At 44.2% G+C, this 24,042-nt stretch overlaps 1 protein-coding gene across 5 annotated transcripts in view; it reads right to left on the bottom strand.

Annotated features, from left to right (window-relative positions):
• Positions 1-24,042, bottom strand: part of NOD1 (nucleotide binding oligomerization domain containing 1) — a 567,072-nt gene that overhangs the window by 119,243 nt on the left and 423,787 nt on the right. For all 5 annotated transcript variants that reach the window (XM_069648761.1, XM_069648760.1, XM_069648762.1 and 2 more), the window contains 2 exons: positions 19,929-20,012; positions 17,526-17,609 (listed from right to left, as the gene is read on the bottom strand). In XM_069648761.1, coding sequence (XP_069504862.1) covers positions 17,526-17,609; positions 19,929-20,012 — 168 coding nt within the window. The remainder of the gene's footprint in view (positions 1-17,525; positions 17,610-19,928; positions 20,013-24,042) is intronic.

A 24,042-nucleotide genomic window follows, 5' to 3' on the forward strand; every position in this document is an offset into this window, starting at 1 on the left:
GAAGCTCTTGAGGTGCGCTGCAAGGTCCTAAACGAATAACAAGAGGATGCAGGAAATCGTTCTAGACGCAACAACACCCACATCAGAGGAATTCCAGTGACAGTCTGACGATAACCTCCGTGAATTCGATACTGATCTCTTTTGTCATCTCCTTGGCTTATTGGATGAAGCACATGCCCAAACTTCAGCTGCAGCACAGAGGGTTTCGAGACATGGTGGCCAGAGTTTACTTTTATATGGTGAAGGAATGAATTATAAAGGCAGCGAGGGACACATCTACGGTTCATTTCAGGGTTGCCGCAATCTCCCTATACACCTTGCAGCAATCAGCCTGGCTAGGAGGAAGGTCCTGAGGCCAATGACTGAATGGATCGAGAATGGAAGGTTGCCTACTGATGATGGTTCCCTACAGCTTTGCTTCTCTCAGTGAATTGGACAAACTGGGCAATAACATCAATGCAGGAGACCCAACGGTTGCGGAATCCAGTGGGAGGGAATGAAAAGAGTGGGGAAGAGATAGATGGTGCGAGACTCGCCCTTCTGGAGCTTCTGTCTCTTGGGCATTTGTGGGGAGACCTAGGAGGCCCAAAGAGCTGGGTCGTAGAGATGGAGGGAATAAACCAAGGTGAAGAGCTATGGGTCTCCCTTTTCTGAACGATCTTTGCTGCTCCTTTCGTGTGATGGGTGCTTGGTGAAGGGAAGGTTAAAGGTGGAAGGCGTGGGTAACTGCACTATGAAGAACATCTAGCCTCACGGCAGGCTACTCCATCAATGTTAACAGGAATTGGATCCTGGCTAGCCCGTGTTGATGAGTCCTTACGGATGGGTCTCCTACTTTTGGTTAAGGGAGTTGGGGGAAATTGGGGGGATTTTAGGCTGGGTGGTTGGAAAGGGAGGGAAATGTTATGTTGGTTTTGTAGTTAACTACCACTGAACAACAGTGGACGTCATGAAGACTAGGTTGGGTGACAGATACATATCTTTGGAGATACACAAAATGGGTTACACTTATGTATGACTGCTGTTCGTGATGGGGAGAGTTTAAGGGAGATGCGTGTGATTATATGGAATATACAGGGCCTTAATTCTCCAATGAAGAGAAAGTCAATCTTGCACAGATTTTTAGATTTTTTTGCAGGAATAGTGTGCTTGCAAAAGACACACTGACTGAGAAAAGACAAATGTCGATTGGTGCATAGATGGTATAGTTGAAGATATTTTGCTTCTAGTAGGGAGAGGAAAAGAGGTGTTGCAATATTAGTGATCCAGGAATTCCCGATTACTGATATTGAAGTTAGGAGGGATCCTCAGGGCAGATACATTTTCGTGAAAGGCTCATTGTTTGGGTGGGTACATACATTTTTATCTAACTGTGCACCCAAAAGTGGGCAAGACCAATTTTTTAAGATCATCATTCCACAGGTCATTTCCTCCATTGAGGGCTATACAATAATAGGGGGGATTTTAACCTTCTACCTGATCCGGATAAAGATGAAACTATGGCCCCCTCCAGGATCAACTATAAGAATTCCATTGAGTTTGCTTAATTGTTACAAGAGATGGGTGTGGTGGATGTATGAGACTACATAATGGGGATACATGTGACTACTCTTTATTCACACGTTCATGGGAGCCTATCTAGGATAGATTTGCTGTTGATGTCTGGTCCACTGTTCCCCTGCCTTGAAGCGGTTTTCATTGCACCTTGTTTGATCTCGGACCATGCCTAAGTGATTGCACGATTGAAGGTGGATCATAAGCCTGCCCACCCTAAGGGTTCTTGGAAATTGGATGACCTATTCTAAGGGTTGCTGTGACGCGTAGAGAGATTTCAGAGGTGATTATAAACTACTTTACAGAGAACACTGTTGGTCTGTTCTGGGGCTACTGTTTGGGATGCAATGAGGGCAGAAGTCAGGGGCAAGATTACAGCTTGTACTGCTGCTTTCACCAGAACTAAAAAGTTATACCGACTCTGGCTGCAGGAGTCGGTGCGAGAACTGAAGGAGGAGCATAAAGCCACACAATCTCGTAGGGTATGGTGGAAAAAATAAAATTGGTTAAAGCTCAATTGGAGGCACATTTGGCAGAAAGATCTGCTCAACAATTGCTTAAAACACGGCAGCCATATTAAGCACACAGAAATAAAGCAAATACATTATTATTTTATAACCCTAAGAAAATTAATTCCCGAAATAATATTCAAGCACTTTAAGGGGAAGATGGGATACTGTGGTACAATGAAGGAGATAAGAGGGATCTAATATATGATTACGTTTGGAATTGGATGTCAGGGGTACCCAATTCGATAGAAAATGGCAGGCAGATTATGTGACTAAAGCTGTCCTACCTCGCTTACCAGCGGGATTAATGGAACTCCTGGAGGACCCAATCTTACCTTCTGAGGTGGAATGGCCATAAAAACCCTTAAGATTAAAACACCTAGTCCTAATGGGCTTTCTGCACTATTTTATAAAATGTTTCGACATTTATTGGTTCCCCACATGACACTATTTAATTCATTTTTTTTCACGCGTAGCATAACCCAATTTATGGAAGATCACATAATCGTACTGATACCTAAGACAGGGAGGAATCATATGGAACATGACTCCTACAGGCCTATTACTATTATGAATAATGATGCAAAAGTTTAATCGAAGATACTCGCCCAAAGGTTGATGGGAGCGCTAAAGGTTTTGATTGATCCTGATCAAACGGGGTTCATAGCAGATAGAAATACACACCATAATGTAAGAAGGGTACCTGACATCATAGAAATCGCAGCCAACAATAACATTGGAATGGGGGTTATATCTTTGAATGCACATAAAGCGTTTGATGAGGTAGACTGGGGTTACATTAAATTGGTATTGGGCCAATACGGGTTTGGCCCCCACCTCACTAAAATGATTTTAGCAAATTATCAATCCCACTCCACAGCAATAAGGTTAAATGGGGTAACAACTTCAAAAATAATGATTTTCATGAGAACGACACAGGGATGTCCTCTGTGTTCTTTGCCTGGACTATGGAGCGATCAGCTTCAATGATCCTGGAAAATTAGCAAATACAGGGAATAGAAGTTAGGGGCATAAGTAAAAGATATCCTTTTACGCGGATGTTGTAATGGTTACAATAAAAGAAATTAAGACATCCCTAGGGGCAGTGATGAGGGAAATTGGGGAATTTGGTAGAGTGTCAGGCTTCTTTGCAAATTAAGATAAATCGCCCTTGGTGTTTCCATTTCGAGGCAACGGAAACGTGAGCTGGCTAAACTTAGCCTGATCTGCTGTGTTAGATCATCTATACAGTATCTCACAGGTCTATCATTATAACTTCCCTCATCTATAGGCTTGGGCAAGGACCTGGCCAGATATGATTTATTTATCGTGCATTTGTGAGGCACTTATACAGCAAGAAATTGTGCTTCAACGCGTCCACAGGGTAATGGGAGGGAACATGGGAAAAAGGCAATGGAATACAATAACGAACAGGATAAAGATGGTATTACTAGGCCTTGTGAGCATTCTGATCATGCAAGTGCCAAGAGAGAGAGGGACAGGGGGGTAAGTGGTAGGAAATTCCACAGAGGGGTAAGTGCCAGGAGTAAGTTGCCGAGAACAGGTAAGTGCTTGGCAGAGGTTGCATAGTAAAGAGTGGTCTTCGGCTGATACAGTAAGTGCCGTTCTGTGAGGGAAAACACGACAGTGGGTGCCCAAGGGCAAGTGCTAGAGCAGGGGGTGGGGGGGGTCTTAAGGCAATTGGGAGGAAGGCCAGGATCCAGAAGGATACATAAGAGCCAAGGCCACCAATCTCAGCGGCTGAGGGGTTTAGCACAAGAGGGGGAAGGGGAAGGAGGAGGTGAAGAGGAAAGTCTTGAGGCCCTTCCGAAATTTGAAGAGATCCGGCTCAAGACAGAGAGGGAGGGGGAGGCTGTTCCAGAGCACTGAACAAAGCAAGAAATATTGTGGTTTGGGAGAATACCGGCAACGATGAACTTGATTCTTAGATTATTATACCACTGTTTGGCTATACCAGTTAGGGTCCCTGATATCCAGCTGAAGAAGCTTCAGGGAAAGAATCTGAGATGTATATGGGGAAGGAAGAATGCCTGGATCTCAAGGAAGGTGATGGTGAGAGGGGTGAGAAGCAAGGGATATGGGTTCCAGATGATCACAGATACAATATGGTGGCACAAATATCAAACATGTTTCCCTGGAATAGAGTAGAAGAGGGGCTTAGATGGAATCAGATTGAGGGAGCTTGGTCTCCAAATGCCCAATATTTGCTTTTTCCAGCAAATACCATTTACTACTGGAGAAGGGCCATTCGGAAATGGGGCATCAAGACAACTATGGGACCATTTATCCCAAAATGTCAGGGTGGTCAAGCAGGGTCCCCTTTATTGCGAGGGATTCATGTTGCACGCACCATACTGACGGCAGAAGGATGACAGCAAAACTGATAGTGTCGCAAATCCATATGAATCACTTAGGAAGATGCAATATTAAAACTGCAAATGCAACACAAACATAAACTCATACAGGGGGTGCTTTTTTTACACATGCATTCTAAAGTGGCAGGGACATCCTTGACGGGAATAACAAAGTTACTCATTGTAATGACTACCTTACTCCTAATCCAATGTCCCCTATCCTTCACACTTTTGGGACAATCCGTTCATCACAACGGGACCAGAGCTCTTTTGAAGCATCAAAAATAACTTGTTGTCTTTCTTTTATCTTTACGCGGGGCCACTGCACGTGACCGTAGCCCCGCCTTCCTGAGCTCTGCTGAACACATCGCACTTCAGTCCTTTTCTATCGCCAAAGATGAAGGACCATTAGCAGAATAGAGGAAACGTTTTGAAGGGCACGGCGGTCGGGCGTATGGAGGAAAGTGGACTATGGACTAGGAGTAAGGGAGTCACTACGGTGAGTAACTTTGTAATACTCCTACGTCCCGTCCCCTTTCCGCCATACATTTGGGAGATTCCCAAGCACTGACCAAGAAACTGGAGGATGGAAATGTCCCTCACTGGAACAGGTTCTTAAGAACTGCCTGACCAAACTGGGCATCAACCCTGGAGCTCAGGTCCAGACAATATGTCTACAAAAAGTCGAGGGAGAAGTCCACATAGCAGCTCTGGCTATGGACTCACAAGGAACATATTTATGTAAGGCAATAGCAGCTGCTTTGCCTCGGACCAAATGTGCATGAACGCCCATTGGGGGCTGAAGGCCTTGAATTGTGTAAGCTTCTGGGATACATGAAGTGACCCAGTAAGAGATGGATGCTTTTGAAGCTGGTTCCCTTTTGGGTCCCCAAAAGTAACAAAGAGTTGTAAGGAGGTTCTAAGTTTGCTTGTTCTGTCATGACATCTAGGTAATGTATAACCTTTTCTGCAGCCCTGACCGGGTTCGGAAAGAAAACCGGTAAGGATATCAATTGATGTGGAAATATGTAACAATTGTTTGAAGGAAAGAAGGATGAGTGCGAAGCACAACCTTATCCTTGTGGAAAGTCCTTGTTGAAAATGAAGCTCACTTATTCTTCTCGCAGATGTTACCGCAATCAAGAAGGCCACTTTCCAAGAGAAAAACCTGAGCTCAGTAGTGGCCAGTGGTTCAAATGGCCTGTGACACAAAGCGGTAAGGAGCAAGTTCAGATAACATTTCGGTTGCGGAGGCCTGACCAGCGGAAAGAGGTGAAGAAGACCCCGCAAAATGCCTCTTTATTACTGGGTTTGCCAGAGAAAATTAGCAGCCGTCTGTGGAAAGATAAGCTGCAATGGCTGACAGATATGTTCTGCACGATAGGATGTGGATGCCAGAGGCCGCAAGGTCTGATATAAAAGACAAGACACTGTCAATAGAAGCATGTTGAGGAGTAGGCTGTTTAGCAAGACACCAATGACAAAACTGAAGCCATTTACTGCACCCTCGTAGAAGGCTTATATGCCACCTGGATAATGCACATATTATCCTCTGAAAGGTTAAACTGCACTAAGGATTTGAACTCAGGTACCAGGCCGCCAAGCTTAAGGACTGTAGGGATGGGTGCCACACCTGGTGATTGCTCTGGTGAAGGAGGTCGGAAATCTGTGGCAACCAGATCGGGTCGCATATTGATAGGTGCTGCAGCTCTGCATACAAGAACCTGGCTGGCCACAAAGGATCTATGAAGAGGAGAGTGCAGTTGGAGGCACTCCTGAGCTTTCAGAGCGACCGATGAATCAACAGCAAAGGAGGGAAGGCATGAGCCTTCATGTTGTCCCAAGGAATCTCGAGGGTATCTCCCAAGGAAGATGCTCCGAGACCGTCCTGGAGGCATAGACTGGAAGTTTCCTGTTGGTTGAAGTCGCAAAAGCGGTCCACCATTGGAGAACCCCATTGCTGGAAAAGCTTGACAAAAACAGTTGATTGGCGACTCAGGGAATCTGCCACAACATTGATCTGACCTGGAATGTGCACGGCCTGTACCCAGACATTTTGTTGGACTGCCCAATTCCAAATCTGGATAGCTAGATCCAACAGAGGAGGTGCCCCCCGTTTGTTGATGTAGAACATAGCTACAGATACTTCTGCTTGGGGCCTTATGTTTGGGGTAGACATCTCCGTTGATGATAGAAGGCTGGAAAGCTTTCAATGCCAGAAAGACTGCCAAGAGTTCTCGGTAGTTGATATGAGACATTCTGTTCTGGGGCGTCCACAGATCGTACACCTCAAGGTGACCCAACTTCGCTCCCCATCCTAGGAGGGAGGAGTCTGTTGTAACCATAACCTGTGGCAAGGGCTCCTGGAAGGAGGATCCCACTGAAAGATTGTTGGAGGTTGACCACCATTGAAGATCCGCCATCAAGGAGGATGGTATCGCAATAATTTTGGAGTCTGGGTCGAGAGCTTGGGACCAGCAGCTCCAAAGCGCTAGCTGTGGGCGCTTCATTTTCAGTCTTGCAAGAGGTACGGCTAGAACACATGAAGCCAAGTCTCTGGAACCACCAGGCTGACATGTGGGATGAGTTCAGAAAAAGCAGGCACGTGGTTGATAAATCGGCATCCGGTAATTGCATCGACAACCAAAGCATCTAATGCCATACCATCTAAAAAAAAGCATCTAAAAAGCATCTAATGCATTTTTTTAGATGGTAAAGGGTTTAGTTTAATAAAAATGGGTTTTAAAGGTTAAAAAAAGGGAGTTAAAAAATGCTTTTTTTTAAGATAGCATGGAATTAGATGCTTTGGCTGTCGATGGAATGACTATCAACCGATAGATCTGCTATTCTATCCTCTGTTAGAAAAATTCTGGCACAGACCGTATCCCAACGGAAACCTAGAAAAATCAGGTCCCTCTGGCATACCTGGGGGTCCTCCCCAACAACCTGAAAGCAACAAAACATCAAGGTGGTCGTAGTAGGGCTGGACAGAGCTCATTTCAATCATCTCCACGAGAGGAATAAAACTCAATGTCCCTATGGGACCATGACAACCACGGTACAAGGCCCTAGGATGCACCGTATGCGAGATATTTGCACCACAACATTTTGTTCCTTATACAATTACACACCATTGCACCTATCTGCACCAAATTCTGCAGCTACCTGTTAGGACCCTCTGGATGTCACTGGCTACATGGTATTTGGACACCCCACCCCTTTCATCAGATTCCAGGCCCGACAGTGCTCATTTTAAGCCACTCGACATGAGGAACAAAACCCAAAGGCCTTTAAAACCATGTTTCAAGGCCCTTGAACACACCCTTTCCGAGATAATTGCACCACAATGCACCACTCTCACCTCCCTTCCACGTCTGCTCTGGGGTATGTAAGCCATGCTTCAAGGCCCTAGGAGGGACAGTTTCTGAGATAGTGACAGTGCTTGCTGGTTCTCCAGGCAAGGCAGCAGGATGAAGCAATGTCCTTTGAGGAGGTGCCAGAGGAAGTGGAAAGGTGGCAGAAGGCAGAGAGAGCCAAAGGAAGTTCTCCAGCACCATTCAGAAGCGGACCTACATGCAACTGGAAACCGGTGAATCTACCCAGAAGGCAGGAGGACCCTGGGGCATGTTGAATTAACAGCATAAACTGGAAAAGAGCATAACAGGGAAATGTCTGAAACCAGAGGACCACAAACTGTTTAAGGTGGCATTATTAAAAGCCCAGTTACCAATTAACTGAATGAATGGTAGAAGTGAACATTTTCAAGAAACGAAACACCAAAGAGGCATTGCTAATACTCTTGAGAATTTTCGAAGAAGCACGTTGTTATCGATGTGCATGAATGGTTATAATGAACATTTTCAAGAAGTGAAGAGGCAAAGAGGCATTGCCAACTCTCGTGAGCATTTTTCCATGAAGCATGTTATTGATATGAATGAACATTGTCAAAAGGCCAACAAGCATTGTCAAGAATCAAGCAATACTGGATAGGTTTCCTAGCAGGAGAGTGTACTGGGAAGCTTACAGCAGCTTGTGTGATGGAGCAATAACAGAGTAAGTTTCCTAGCAGGAGAGTGTACTGGGAAGCTTACGATGGTCTTTGGAAGTAAAAGCTACAAGTGAAAGGCGATATAACAAGTATCAAGAATATATGAATGAACATTAAGTCCAGCCTCATTGAGAAGCTCAAACTATGGCATCAAGCGTATGAAGCCAATCCAAGTATGGTGTATCGGTTGTGGGACCTGTGATGGGTGGACCGTGTGATCCAACAACTGCAACTAGCCTGAGTGCATCCTCCTACTGAGAAGCTACTTTTGTGATTGAAACAAAGAAGATGTATGTGAACTGAAATTAAGAAACTGAACTCTATAACTTTGTGAAAAGTGACTCAACCAGAAGAGCTGGGGAGAATCCCAGGGAGTTGTGTTGTTTGGAGCATTGCGAGATCTAGAAGATTGTTTTGGTTGAGAATCTTGAGAGACTTGAAAATATGGGGAAGGGAACACCTCTATGATAATGTAAACTATTTGAATCATGTGGAAGACAAAACCCTTTTCCATCCAAGAACTGGAAGAAGCTCTGAACTTTTATTTGAACACTTTTCATTTGATGCTGACATCCCTACACATTGTATTCAATTAGATGTGAGGGCAAGTATAGGTTTTGGCACAGACCGATATTTGCTTTGGACTTCCTGACACAGACCATCATTAGTTTCATTTAGGTAGACAAAACCCATTTTAGCAAAGAGCTAGTAAGGCCTTTTTCCAACCCCAATCTTTGGTTAATGAACGTTTGTATCCCAAAACCTTACTGAGTTGTCTGTGTTTACTTCATGATGCCTTCACAGTTATCATGCTTGTCTACAGAACCCGTGCGGAGTACGGGTACGTTTTGCTAGTTATTTTATAAATGAAAAACGGATCTTCCAAGTAACCTTGCCTGTGTTTCATTAATACACTTTGCCACAGTGTACATGTGTGATCGCTGACATTTGTGGACAAACATGTGTCTGTGAATGTGTCTGTGAATGTGAGGGTGAGGAAGGATTGGTTAGGGGATTAGATTGGCATGAGGCAGTTCAGGGGCAATGGTAGAAAAGGGATGAAAAAGGTTAATGGAAATGACTATGGCAAATCAGGGGGGGGGGGCGATGAAGCGGCTCAGGTGCCAATGGTATAGGCACGTGGCAAAACAGAGGCTAGGAGGGTTACATGGGTAAGTCAGGGGACAGAGGGATATGCCACTGGGCAGTTCTGGGTGTAATGAGAATGAAATAGGATACATATGTGTGCTATGGCATGTGACTTAGGCCAGTAGCCAGTGCAATAAGAGTGCCATGAGCAATTCAAGAGGCATTGACATCACTATTATTTGGGGCAGTATAAATGCATCTCCATTGTTCTGACACATTGATCTGCGGTTTACGAAAATCTAATGCCAGTGCCGAGCCTTTTAAAACACACCACCATTCTTACATTAAAATATGGGTTTTTCTGAGAGCAGCACTGTCCTGCTTTTAAGCCTGGAATGACAATTATCAGTCAGTAATGTAGATGCCAATTTGATAATAGTTGTACTGTAGCAATACTGGCATGGCGTTGTAGAGACTGGCCTTACAATTTCCTTTTGGCAGCAGATATGGATTTAAAGTTTCCCCAGAACAATTAGATGCTTTAAAAAAAAAGGTAATGTCACTGTTGCCCCAATGAAAAAACATCATCACGGTTGTGTGCTAGTGGGGAACAATCTGATTTGCACAGATCATAATTTAGTATTGGAATCAAAGTCTCCATCAATACACAATATCTGCATGATGGCTGCGCTTTTTCTGCATCGAACAAGACAGTAGAGTGTAAGGACCGCATCCGCGCTACCGGCTGCTTCATGCAGATAAAGCACATCTGCTTCGATGTATTACCCTAACCCACAGAAAGTATTAGATTGAATAGAAGATGTATTCTGGAAATAGATTCTGAGATTTCCTAACTCTATAGCACAACCCTTAATTCGCTATGAGTTAGGATTACAATCATGGAGATCAATAATAGAGCAAAACAAATTAAATATTTTTTATAAAAATTTCAAATCCAATAAAAAAAAAATCATTGTACATGGATTTGAACAAATTATACAAGGAAAAGACTGCAACACCATTAAATAAATGTACTCAGGAATGTGAAGAAACCCTGATAGACATAGAAGGAAGCACTCAATTTTTGGAAAATTCTAATAAAACAAATTAAAGATCCATGAATGGTGTCAACAACGGGAGAAATTCATAAATATAAACTACTTACAGAATACACAAAAATGTAAACCAGTATGTCCTCTTCCTACGTAACTGAATAGTTACCGTAATCAAAATGTGTGTTACGTCTTCATGAGGTTTCCTTTTAACGGGTTAGGAACACTAGATAGGTGGGGTCCTATTTGCGGAATTGATAAGAGCAATCGTATCTGCAGACTATGTATGAATCCCACTTAATACAAAACACTCGGGCACCTTATTTATATACAGTCCAGTCACTTTAGAATATAGAAGAATATTATTTGAGAGATTTGTACATGAGCCAAGTTTAGTATTGTGTGAGGAACTTTGCACACGTTTGATGGAAGGCACAAACATATCTTTGACCATTACATTGATTAGGTTTTTTAGAAAGACTGCAAGACCCTTTTGTGATTTTTATATAAAAATGTCATAAAATAATAATTGTAATATAAAGTTATCATTAATGTAATTGTGATAAGAAACTGAATTGTTCTAATGTAGTGAAATGGGCTAAATTCCTTTTCAGTTGTGATTTATGACCATTTGTTTTTCTCTCTTCGTTTATTTCCTCTCATCATTTCCCTTTGTCTTACTTCTTTGACTATATATTAATGTAACTGAACTTGTGAAACTTTTTTTGAAAAACTATTACAAATAGAAAATTAAAACATGGTTCTATTTTACCACATGTACATCAAATGCTATCCTTCTCGTTGCACTACCTTTGATTTCGTGTGAAGGAGTGCTTGAAATTACTGAGTAAATTTGCGGTAGTTCTGCAGCTGGCAGATGAAGGATATGCATGAGAAGATGAGGAGCACATTTATTTACATAGTGTGGGGGTGGGGGGTTTAGGCACAGTTGGGAACACTTTACCTTCAGACTACAGCACCAAATAAGTGGCAACATTGAGGCCTTTGCTCAAAGTGTGGAGGCCTGGCCATCAATCCAATTGTCTATGGTGCCACAGACAGCTTTGATGTCAAATATTTTGAATTGCTATTTTTATAGCGGTGAACAGAATATCTGCCTGGAAAGCCAAAAGAGCAGAATTCACCCTGGATTTCGCTTCCGCCGGTTCTGTGAAATCAGCATTTACGATTCCGCCGCCACTGAAATTTTGTTTGGTTTTGTACAGTTTTGAGCAAAGCTTGGTGTTTTGTTCCGGGTTGGTTGCATGTAGGGAGATGAGAAACTTTGCACAGTTTTTTTTTTTTCGATCTTTACTAGTTTTGCACAGTGCCACGAGAAACAGTGCTCTGGGTTTCGATTTGTGCTAGGTTCATAGAGCGACCCGAGAAACTCTGTGCGGGACTTTTGCGATTTGTGCTAGTTTACTTTGTGTGGTTTTACCCGATCCGTGCTAGTTACGCGCAGCAGCACGAGAAACTTCACACAGCCCTTTTTTTCGACTCGTACTAGTTTTGCGCTCCAGCACAAGAAATTTTGCACAGGTTTTTCGATCTGCACTAGGTTTGCTGCAGCACCATGTACACATGTAGGTTTGTTGATTTGTGCGGGGATCGCACGATGACACAAGAAACTATGCGCAGCGCTATTCTTTCGGTTTTCCTCTACTCCGCTGTAGGGAAATTAAGGCTTTTTGAAGGTTTAATGGGTTTGAAGGTTTAATGGGTTGGTAGCAGCTAGAGGTATACAATAACTCTGAGGTTTGGTAACATTTGCAATTTTCGTTTTTACTAAACATGCAATATATTTTCTGCAAGCAATACTCAAAACCAGCCGAACCAGTCAACCAGCTCCGGTCATCAAAACCAAAAGCAAAGCCTGGCTGAACAAGATCTTTCCCAAACAGAGACTCGTCTGAAAACACAAATAAAGCTGCCACGTAGGTAATTTAAAAAATAAAAACAATCACATGAGCGCTTTGATGTCATACCAATGATACAAAAGGCGCTATATAAATGCCAAGTAACAACACATTGATAAGAAAATCTGAAGAGTAGAAACTATCAAAAATAAGTACATGAAACATTTTTTTAAACATCTTTAAAACTTTTGAACATTAAGGAAACTCACTATACCCTCATCAAATATGTACCAAACCAACCACTTCTGTTAGCCCCCTCCAAGAAATTTTTGCAATGTGTCTTCCCAGGTCCTTCATCAGGGATAAGAGGGGTTCCCTGGTAACTCTCTGGCACCCCTTTCTGTACCATACACAAGTCTCTTTCAATGGGAAAACACAACCCAATTGTGGCCACGATCCGTATTGCAACTATCAATTTACTCATTGTACAGGTTTTGTACACTTATTGCGTCTAATGCCATTCCATCGAAATATTTCCATCTAAAAATTGTCCATCGAATGCATTTTTGTTTAGGTGCATTATTAAGGGTAAAAAACAGGGGTTGGGGGGACCCCCTAAAAAAAAAAAAAAAAAGGAACAATGCATTCGATGCAAATTTCTTAGATGGAAAAAATTTGATGGAAATGCATGTCGATGCAAGGAATTCGATGCAATGACCATAAACTCTTATTTTCACTGGATACAATAAATTGTAGGGGTTTGCGCCCCAAAAAAGTCTATATTCTACAATGTCTTCCCTGCAATGTCCCCTTAAAGGAATGGTTGGGTCAAAAAATGTTATTGTCCCTACGTGTCGGCCATGTGTTTTCAAGCTTAAGTCGCTCGATTTTAGAAAAATTTCCTATGGACCTTACCCGAGTTTTCGTCCATTAAACGCACGCGAAAACAGGCACCAGGGCGCTGCCATTTTGTGATAATCCTATCACTTGCCCCATTGCCCTGTCTGACCTGCTTTTGCGGTACTAAATCATATCCCCCGCCTCTGAGCCTGTCATCAGCAGACGCATACTGCCCATTTCACAACGCCAACGCCAAAGCACGTCTCGTGTCAACTTCAGCTTCAGCTAATGACGCCTCTTTCCTCAATAAGTATAAACAGACAGTTTCACAACACACAGCAGCAGATTTTCGATTCCATTCCTCTGTGTGTTACTTTGAGTATTCTATGACTCGTTTCTGTGCTCTGGTCAGCTACCTTTGCCGCTTGTAGCCCGTGTGAACACCTGTATCATCGCTATAAATTATTTGAGTTTGTTTACCACACAATGGCTACAATAATGCCCTACATGTACGAGCCCGAGTATACCGAGGAGGAACTACTGGAAAGGGAAACATGCGAAAACGATGGGGCTTCGGACGGCAGTTGGCAGGACAAATCAACGGATGAAGACACTGGACCTAGTCGCATGGACGGTGTTTCCACCTGGTGCACATGCAATCGGTGCGAGCTAATGCCAACCGAGGAGGAGAACTGCGGCTGCTGTGAAAACTCGGGATGCGTGGCCTACATTTCAGAAGGCGAGCCACGGCCGCAATGCATCACCGAGCTGGCAGACTTCAGGGCAGCCTGCCTCACACGGTCCGTGTTGAGGATAATGATGGTGCTTATGCATGAACTTCACGCAACTGTTCGTCCTCGTAATCCGAGTAACGAGTAAGTATAATCTGCTTGTGATGCCACTACTATTTCATGGTCGTCTCCTATATCCAAAATTACATCTACATATCATTGTAACGCATGAAAGCCGTTCAATAGTGTGCAGTGTCTAGATAGCATTTGTCCGAGCAGAATGCCATTAGTTACAAGAATTGTCATTGACAACAAACATTTAATCAACTTATCTTGGTCATTTAAAACAGTTTGTATCATTATTTTTCACAGGTGGTACCGGCTGGTGGCCTATCGTTCCTTTACATGGTGGCTTTAAGGGAGGCTTGGACACTGCGTTCGAAGAGTAATACCCGCCTGTGCCGTTCGTGCCATAAGAGAAACTTTCAAGAGTGATAGCGTTCAGTGCAGGGGATTTTCCCTCGCTGTGCTGCAACCTGACCTGTACAATGTGTAAAGTTTTGTATTTTTGTGCCATCAAAAAAAGAAACAAAATAAAACACCACATATATTTTAACAACGGTTGTTTCGATTTTTTAAATGAATCAAATGTGTCTCCATTCAGCAGTCTTCCTGTGCCTTATGCACGCCCCATGCCCATCCATCCCACCCCCCTCTATTAAAGGCGGTTCGCGCCAGTGGATGCGCGGTGCCATGGGGGGCTGTCAGGGGCGCGAACGGCCAAGGTGCCAAACAGCATGTACACTTCAAAAGGTATCCCACGCCAAGGGCCCATCGCTTACATGGCCTCCACAGACTCCTTGTCTCCAGGCAGGGCTCCCCCTTGAAGCAGGCCGCCCCCCTGCAATCCACATAAGTGTGTCTCCATTCAGCAGTCTTCCTGTGCCTTATCTGCACGTCCCGGGCCCATCCATCCCACCCCCCTCTATCAAAGGCGGTTTGCGCCAGTGGATGCGTGCTGCCATGGGGGGCTGTCAGGGGCGCGAATGGCCAAGGTGCCAGACAGCATGTACACTTCAAAAGCTATCCCACGCCAAGGGCCCATTGCCCGGCCAGGACCCCCCCGCCTCACGCTGGCCGGCACCCAGCAAACCACATAATACCACGAAATACACACGTCATTCATTCAAAAACACACCCATGTTTGCAATACTTTATAAACCACTTGATATGTCTCATGAGAACATCTTTGTGCTTTGCAAGTCAACTCCTGAACGTGCTACGTGAGAACCACTGAGATCTATGCTAATCTGCTCATCGTCGTGCTATCCATGAACTTCTGTGACCGCTTCGAGCAAACTCGTCAGTGTGCTACCTGTGGCCATCTACCTGTTCTCCTGCAACATACTGCTCGGCTTGCTGAATCCAACTGTTTGTTGGTCAAGGTAAGGCGATGTATCCTAGTCATATTTCGCTGATTTTTAAATTTCTATCTATTTGCGAGTAGAGTACTCAATAGTGCTCAATAGTTCATTGGTCTCATTGATATTGACTTGAGTTTCCATTGTTATGCTATCAATAGATCTATTTATTTTCATCTGTGTCAATTGTCATCGAATTGAATCCTTCAGGGATCCAGTCTATAATGTAAGCATGTTTCCTTCTCGTGCAAGACAGAACATCCAAGGGACGAGTCACATGTTCAGAGTTTAGTCACATCATTTATAAATTTCTGCAATTTATCCAAATGCTAAGCCGCACATGATGAACTGGTATAGTTCCTGCGACCAAAACAAACCTTGCATTGAACATTGTATGGTTCATTTACTTTTGTATCACATTTTTATTCATCAAGATTTGATAATAATGTCGATATTTACTTTTCAGAGTTTTCAACAATGCCTGCCTGTTCGATTAGTGGTTGCCCTTCAAAGACCCATGCTAAATCTGAAGGCACTACAATGCATGTATTCCTGAAAACTGTTGATCGAATAAGAGAATGGGTCAAACATTGCGGATATCCACTGGATGAGCTGGAAAGCAGAGTCCAACAAGTCTTAGAGGACAAGAGGGGTGATCGATACCGCATCTGCAGCCGGCACTTTTCCTCGAACATGTACACAACATCTTGGGTAACAAAGAAGAATAAATGGCGACCGACACGAAAATTGCACTATCCTCGCAAGCAAATAGTTTCAGCTCGAACGTAATAAATAAAATAAATAATAGTAATAAAAATCGGCTGGTGAGACTAATTTCAATTTTTATGTTTTCTAAACAGGTACATCCTACCATATAGCCACTGCCACCTATTCCAGACCCCGGCAGTCGGCTTCTTCAACCGCCAGCTGCAGCTTCTTGTAAACTGCACTACATTGACCATCTTATGGGACGATCGCCAAGGAGCCATATGCCCTTACGCGGTAATAGCAGCTAGAAGCAACATATCGACCTTTACGGTGGCCTAGTGCCTAGTTGATGGAACAGCCTTGCGGTTCACTGTGCGTCCAAAGTGCTTCTTTTAACGAAAACCAACACCCTGTGTACCATAAGGGAACAGCGCGTGACTCACGATAAACTTTTACGCATTTGCGGATCGAGAGAAAAGAAAAAAAATGCCATTCCGATTTAATATGCCGATTGCTGAATATTCTCTAAGCATTTAATGTCAAATAAATGTACTTTACCAAATGTACCGTATTGCTGTTTGATTTTAAAGTACAGTTTCATATTCCGAATTGTGGCGCGCTGTGTTGTGAGTTGATCTGTGTTGATTTACGGGTTCTGTGTGAAGTCGCGTAGAAGACGACTGGGCGCGTTTGCCTACGCAGCACAGTAACGTCACGGAGAGAGGCAGGGAATAAGAATGTTTTGATAATGTCAGGCTCAGGGACAGGGGATATGATTTAGTGCCACAAAAGCAGGTCACCCAGGGCGATGCGGCAAGTGATAGGATTATCACAAAATGGCAGCGCCCTGGTGCCTGTTTTCGCGTGCGTTTAATGGACGAAAACTCGGGTAAGGTCCATAGGACATTTTTCTAAAGTCGAGCGACTTAGGCTTGAAAACACATGGCCAACACGTAGGGACAATAAAAAATTTTGACCGAACCATTCCTTTAATGTGCATTTGAAAAAACTGCAGAATCGCCGCCAGGCCTATTTGTTGTATCCTAACTGTTAAATGTACCATATCCACTTAATCTGCCTGTGTAGACCGTTATAGCTTCAGAAATTCAAGGGCTCTGAGCGACTGTTTTTTCCTGTGTTCCCACCCTCCTTGAGCACTTTGAAACACTTGCCGTGTATAGGGGCTTTATAAATAAACAAAACCAATACCTGCATCTCTAACTATATATCGCCATGAAACTGCTAGGCCACTATATCGTCCACCAAGCTTCTATATATGCAAAAGATGCAGTCATTAAAGCTAGAAAAAGGTAAGGGTATTTGGGGCAATTTCACTTACCCGATATCAAAAATCGACTTGCTCTTCTGTATAGCGTGGGCCAGGCATTTCCCTCCTTCACTGGTTATTTTGTTACAGCCGATCCTGCAAAGAAAGTTATTCAGTTACCTGAACACATCAATGTATCAGTCAGGATGGTGTTTGTGAAACATCAGTAATAAGTAAACACATTTTCATTTCTTTGAGCAAGCGCTCTGCACGCGCGCAGTTTGGGCTTGCAAATGTCACTTTTCCCACTTGCTTATAGGATGAGGCAGGAGGGACACAAGGTTGACGAACATCTTCTTTTGATGTGCATGCCCTCGACACACAGTGAAAATAACTTGCCCATACCCCAAACATTTGTGATTTATCCTGCACCCCTGCACCCCAATATGCGCAAAGTCTTCTCACTAGGATTTACGTTGGCCCACTTTTCTTTTCTAATAACAAATATTGTCTGAGCACTCGTTATCCTCTGGAAATGTGGTCTCTATTCACTGGTCAGACCTCTGTTCCTTTGTTGTGAAATGACTTAAACCCCTGACACTGCAATGCATTGATAATAAACTGTGCCTTCTCTTTTCTCGGGAGGTCTTGGGAGGATAGCTCAGAGGCAACATGCTCGCCTTAAAAGCAAGACGACACGGAGCAATAAAGGTTCGATCCCTGGGTCCGCGCTTAGAAACCTCTGGGTATTTAGCGCGTTATAAATAACCAATCACATCATATCATATCACTCTTCTGGAAATCTTAGGAGACATTATCACCTGGCCTTCCAATTTATTCTAAGGTCAGTGTCTCATGATGGTTCGTAGGGGTCCAGAGACAAAAGTGAAGTCCTTGTTAAGCTGGGATTCTAGTCCTTTCTTGTGGCTTAACACAAGAAAGCAGATGTGGAGGTATGCGCAGGTTGGTTTAAATAAAAACAAAGAATTCCAGGTTAAATGTCCCTCGTGCTTCTTCTCGCAGCCTCTCAAGGTCCCTCCCGAGCCATCTCACTCTCTATGGTGCGTTGCTTCTTTGGCAATGTATTTGTGGAATGAGGCAACAGTGGTGGGAACTCTTCCTCCCAGGTCCCAAGTCTGCACTGGAGCCTGATGGTTGCTTGTTTGTTTTGTTTGTTTTTATTATTTATATTGCGCACCAGACCCAGGGGTATTCGGGCACGAAGGCATCATGAGGGTTGTTCAACTTAAGATACAGGTTACAGATAATGCATGGAAAGGCACAGCTGTGGTTACAATGCTGTATGCGTGTAATGTCAAAGCAGCATGAATGTATATACAGTCATTTACAAGAGTGCATGTGAGGTACACAAATGAGGCAGAGCAAAGTCAATAAGATATACACAAGATCTGACATGTCAATAGAGTAGGGTAAGGCTAGGTATCATGTTCCTTTAACCATAGGATGAGGTTGGATCTAAATTGGAAGTATGGGAGATCTTCCCTTAGAGTCGGGGGAAGGGAGTTCCAGTAGTGTGCTGCTTTAACAGCGAAGCTGCTCCCACCAGAGTTAGTAAGTTTAAATCTGGGTACTAACAGGAGGTTAGTGTGGGCTTTTCTCAGAGGGCGGGTGGCTCTGTAATGAAAGCCATGCTAGAGCTGGCTGGACTTACTGGAGCCACAGGAAGAAAGAAGCCCCCCTGGCCTGTGTGTGGGGATCCTTTCGGGGCTCTCGTTGCCATCCTCTCATAGTATTGGGACTGTAGCTCTCAGTCACCAGATGCCTCTCTTCCTTGTCATCTCATTTTGAGCTCATGACTGGGAACATCTTCCCTAATGCCTCTTTCCCTTTTTTGAGCTATTATAGCTCCTGCATACCGCCTCGTGGTTGTGCTACAGGTTCATCCCTCCAAACCCCTTACTTACACACACTGTAAGCGTCGTTCCAAGACTTCTTTTCCTCAGGTCTTCATTACCCCTCCTCTTCGCTTCCCACCTCCTGCACAAATATCTCTTAGGCACCGCCATTGCCTGCTTCTTCACTACCAACACCTCGACTCACCACCACCTTCTTGTCTTCCCTCAACCCCTACTCCTCAACTCATCTCCTCTCATCAATTCTCCTAGACTCTACTCGTCCCATCCTTAGTCTTTCTCGGCACCAACGTCGGTCCCCTTGGCATCATCTGATGTGCGGAAAGCGTTCGCGAAGGGAAGCACGTGACGGGGGTGAGTACACTATCTTTCCTGCATGCTGCATTACCAAGAAGAGGCCACCATGGAATAAACAAATGTTTATTTCTCTCTTTCCTTTGTTACCAATGTTAATATTGAAACATACAACATCCTGAATCCTCAAACTAAGAGTAGGTTAGGACACAGGGCTGTCAGTGTACTGTGAGGCTGATTACTAACATGCTTAAATTGAAATAAACCACCCCATTTGGAGGTGTATATGAGCGGATGGAGGACTTACTTGAGATATTTAAGCTTTGTACACCCTTCAATGATGTCTGCAACATACTTGGCACCAACATCTGTGATTAGGTTGTTGTATAATCTGTATATGAAACCACAGGGGGAAAAAAATAAAAAATCACTCGATGCAAGACTGTAGTTAGACACATAGGCATCAAACAGAGACAAAACTGTACAAACCACCAAGCAACACGCGTAAAAGACCATTGCTCTGTGCATCACAAACCCCTACTTGATCGATTGTCAACTTAAGTCATATTCTCCATGGAAGGGGATAGGGAAGTCCACATCACAACTCACTGTCCACACATATACAGAACTATCAGCACAGTAATGCAGGCGTCAATCATTTTCACTTCAAAGAACAGCTCTCAGTTTTCATTTGTTCCACACATTCTTTATCCGTCTATCCCAACCCATGCCAACAAATATTTCCTAGCACCCAGTTTTAAAATATAAAATGCTGGATAAAAGTTCAACAAACTACACCAGATGCACTCAAATATTTGTCATGCAAACAATTTGAACCTATTTGGATGCGCACGTCCTGAAGAACTACGCAGGAACGGTAAAGTGCCATAATTTGGGAAAAAGAGACTAAAGAGGACATCGTTGGGGTTTCCCTGCTAAACCATGCCCTGGGGACCTCTGGTCTTGCTTTACTCACTATCTCAGGCTGCAGTGTGTAGATTTCAGTCACACATCCCCACTGAAGGCCCTCCCTCCCCCCACGGGTCGTATCTATGTACTTCCTCATTGCTCACCTGATTTAATGGAATGCATTACTGTTGGATACAAAGTCATGTGCTGCTTCTAACCACCAGTGCTTTCACTGGGAGGATAAATGTTCTATTTGAAACTTCATAAAACGGGTTTTCAAACAACAAACGTTTGCCATACAAAACATGATGTGGTTTGTCGAGGATTCCAAAGATTAGACAAGGGAAATAGATGGACCCTTAACCTAATTTATTACTTAAACTCAAAATGTCCATTATCCCATTCCCAATTTACCCTTTGCATGCCTTATTGGCCCCGCCAACCCTGCATATCGCCCTCCACTGTACAATCAGGACAGTTTTAGCTCATCTGTGAGCTTTCGGTTAGATATTCCAGACCAGTATAGAGGAGGTGCCAAATGCAGCCCGCACTCCAACCGTCCATTTTGAAGTACCAGGAACGTTTACGAAGAAATATGTGATGTATGATGAGGAAATAAACCAGCCGAGAGCCGCGGTGGGGCTCTGTCCATTACCCATCAGAAGAACAATACCTATTGAAGTACCGATGCAAACGAAACCATGGACAGTAAGGTATCCATTGAGAAAACCATATCAACGAATGAAACGAAATAAAGATCGTCTGAGTGCAGACCCTGAAGAAACAAAAAAGGTCTTAATGGAAGACGAATGATGGCATCACTAGAAACTGGACTGACTCACTGTAAAGAAACTCACTGTAAAGAACCAGAGGGGGGTATCTGTACTTCCGCTCTCTATATGGTAGAGGAGAGGCACAGAGGACCCCAGCCAAGATTCTCTATTATTGGTACGTGGTCGAGCAATCAAGGCCTAGCTTCTCAGGTGATGCAGGCTGGTTCTTAAGTACAGTGTAGTCCCCAAGCACCCACAAAGGAATGTCCACACACTGTATTGGTTAAAACACAGTCTTTATATAATTAATATTCAAGGTTATGTACACTATCACAATAACTCACTTTGTGCTCTGAAAATCACCAATGGTAAATATATACAGTTCTAAGTGGTACCACAATTATTAGCAGATCTCATTAAAGTGCATCAACTGTACTCAGATTAAATGTCACACAGATCAAATTAATAAGGAAACCAAGAATAGAAAATAGGAGGAAAGCAGTTGGTTAGAACAATTGGCAGACTACTGGCCCTGATATCTAGACACAGTCCTGTGTGGAGATTCCCCCACCTGGGCAACCTGTAAAGCAAAGATGTATCACAAGCCCAGTACATATATTGTTCCCAATAGACTTCCCAATAGTTCTGCAACCCCAAAGTACCTGGCGTTGTAGCGTTCCTCGTCGGGGAATCGACAGCCCTACTTGAGTGCCCTCCCTTTAAGGCAGGAGTCACGGGTTGTCGAACGTCCGATGGAGAACAGGTTGAGCTACGACGGTGAAGTGGCAGCTTCGTTCCTAGCTGTGCTCGTTGACGGGGAAGCGTAAACGTCCTGCAAGGAAGAGGCGTGGGGGGCTCCTCAGTGATGATAGTTTTGGCTCGCAAAGAGTTTGAAGAACTGTGGTCCAGTAAGGGCGTGGAGTCGTCAGCGTCTGTGGTCTTTGGGTGGCGGGAAACCCACTGGCGGATGCTCCTCGGTGCGTCGACGGTCAGGCCTTCTCCAGCAGGATACAGCGGCGACGATGCGGATGAGAACGTCCTTGTATCAATTAAGTTCTTAGGCAAATGGGAGCACGGTGGCTCCAGTCAGCGACGGCGGTCGTCGACAGTGGCGGACAACAGTCCGGGCACTTCTCCTTGTGATTCCACGGCAGTCCCCTTCTCGGGTCGGCAGCCAGGGAGCTTTGGCAAAGATCTGCTGGTGCACGATGGTCCCTCATAGCTCAGGAAGAGGGTGCCTTACCAGGTCCTCTCTGCATCAGTCTTTGTACACACAGCAGCTTTCAGATTGTGAAGGAGAGCAACAGCAATTCTTGTCTCCCAGCAGGGCTTCAAGGTTAAGCTTCAGTTACTCCAGTTACTCGTCGTAGTGGACTTCAGCTTTTGAACACGATTCCTATCAGTGAGAGGTCCCCAGATATACTGTTGATCTCCCATTCATTCCACTGGGTCAGAGTCAAGCATCCAATCATGACTAAGGGCATTCATGCAGGAAGGCAGCCAATCAGGCACACGTTGCATTCAGGCCATTCACTTCTCTCCAGACACTAACAACAAGTTATGTGTATTGGGAAAAGTACCAAGCCATTCAACACTCCACACTGCATTCATACCAGTTTCAGGCAGGGCTGTCTCAGTCATTGTGTAAAACACCAGATACTAGACACCCACAACATAGAATGTGTATTCGTCACACACTCCATTCACCCAGGTCCCACCCACAGGCGTACCCACAACATACGGTCGTTGGGAAGGCTCCAGCCAGTCTGGTCAGCCCTTCCCCACACTACCATATATGGAACTTCCACCCAACAGCCAGTCAGGGGGAAGGGACAGAGGTAGGGCTTCCCGGGACTTTGGGAAGATCAAGGTAACAGGCGATAGAAGGCAAGAGGCCATGGGGCCATTTTGTCTCCATCAGGAATATACCGATTCCAATGACAGGGCCCAGGCATCCCAAAATGGAGGACGCTCAGGGCACCAGTCAATTTAGCATGTAGCTGCCACCAGCACACAGGTGCCCAAAAACATACACTAGGGGCACAGGGTTGCACCCCCACCCATGGGTGCCATAAGGGTATCCCATGGGTCTGTTCACCAAAACCAAAGGAGAGAGCTGCACCGCCAGGAGTCCCACATGAACTCCTGCGAGGAAAACATGACAGAACACACGATAAAAACCAGTAAAAGACAAGGATATGGAGGCCCTGTCCCTCCGATGCGTTTCCAGCATCACACTCACATATAAAAGAAATGATGACCAGAGAATGACGTAAAGAGATGAAACACCATGAACAAGGGACATCGTGAACCTAAGGTGAAAGGATGATGTCAAATATAAGAAGCTTAAGCTGTAAGCATGATGAAGATATTCAACCCTTTTACGCATGTACATATGCTTGGAACCACAAGAAAGCTAAGAAAATCGTGCGGCTTGCTATGCCTAGTAGAAAGATAGTGCGGCAAGCGCCACCTATACATATCTACCTCAAAAGAAGCACGTTATATAAGTATACTTCCACTTTGCACAAGAAGCAGAATTAACCAAAGGTTAAAGGACACATGAGAAGAGCTTCATATTTAGCAAAATCGAGAAGCGACAGAAACGAAACTCAGCAGAGACAAATTGTACCAGAAAAACCAAGGTTGTATCAGTAGAATAGACGAACAGTAGCTACAATTAAGTGAAGCTAAGAACAGAATATCCTGCTTCAGAAAGGTCAAGATAAGAAACTGAAG

The sequence above is a fragment of the Ambystoma mexicanum genome, chromosome 2q (genome assembly GCF_040938575.1).
Source record: "Ambystoma mexicanum isolate Mex_15411 chromosome 2q, UKY_AmexF1_1, whole genome shotgun sequence".
NCBI classification, from domain to species: Eukaryota; Metazoa; Chordata; class Amphibia; order Caudata; family Ambystomatidae; genus Ambystoma; species Ambystoma mexicanum.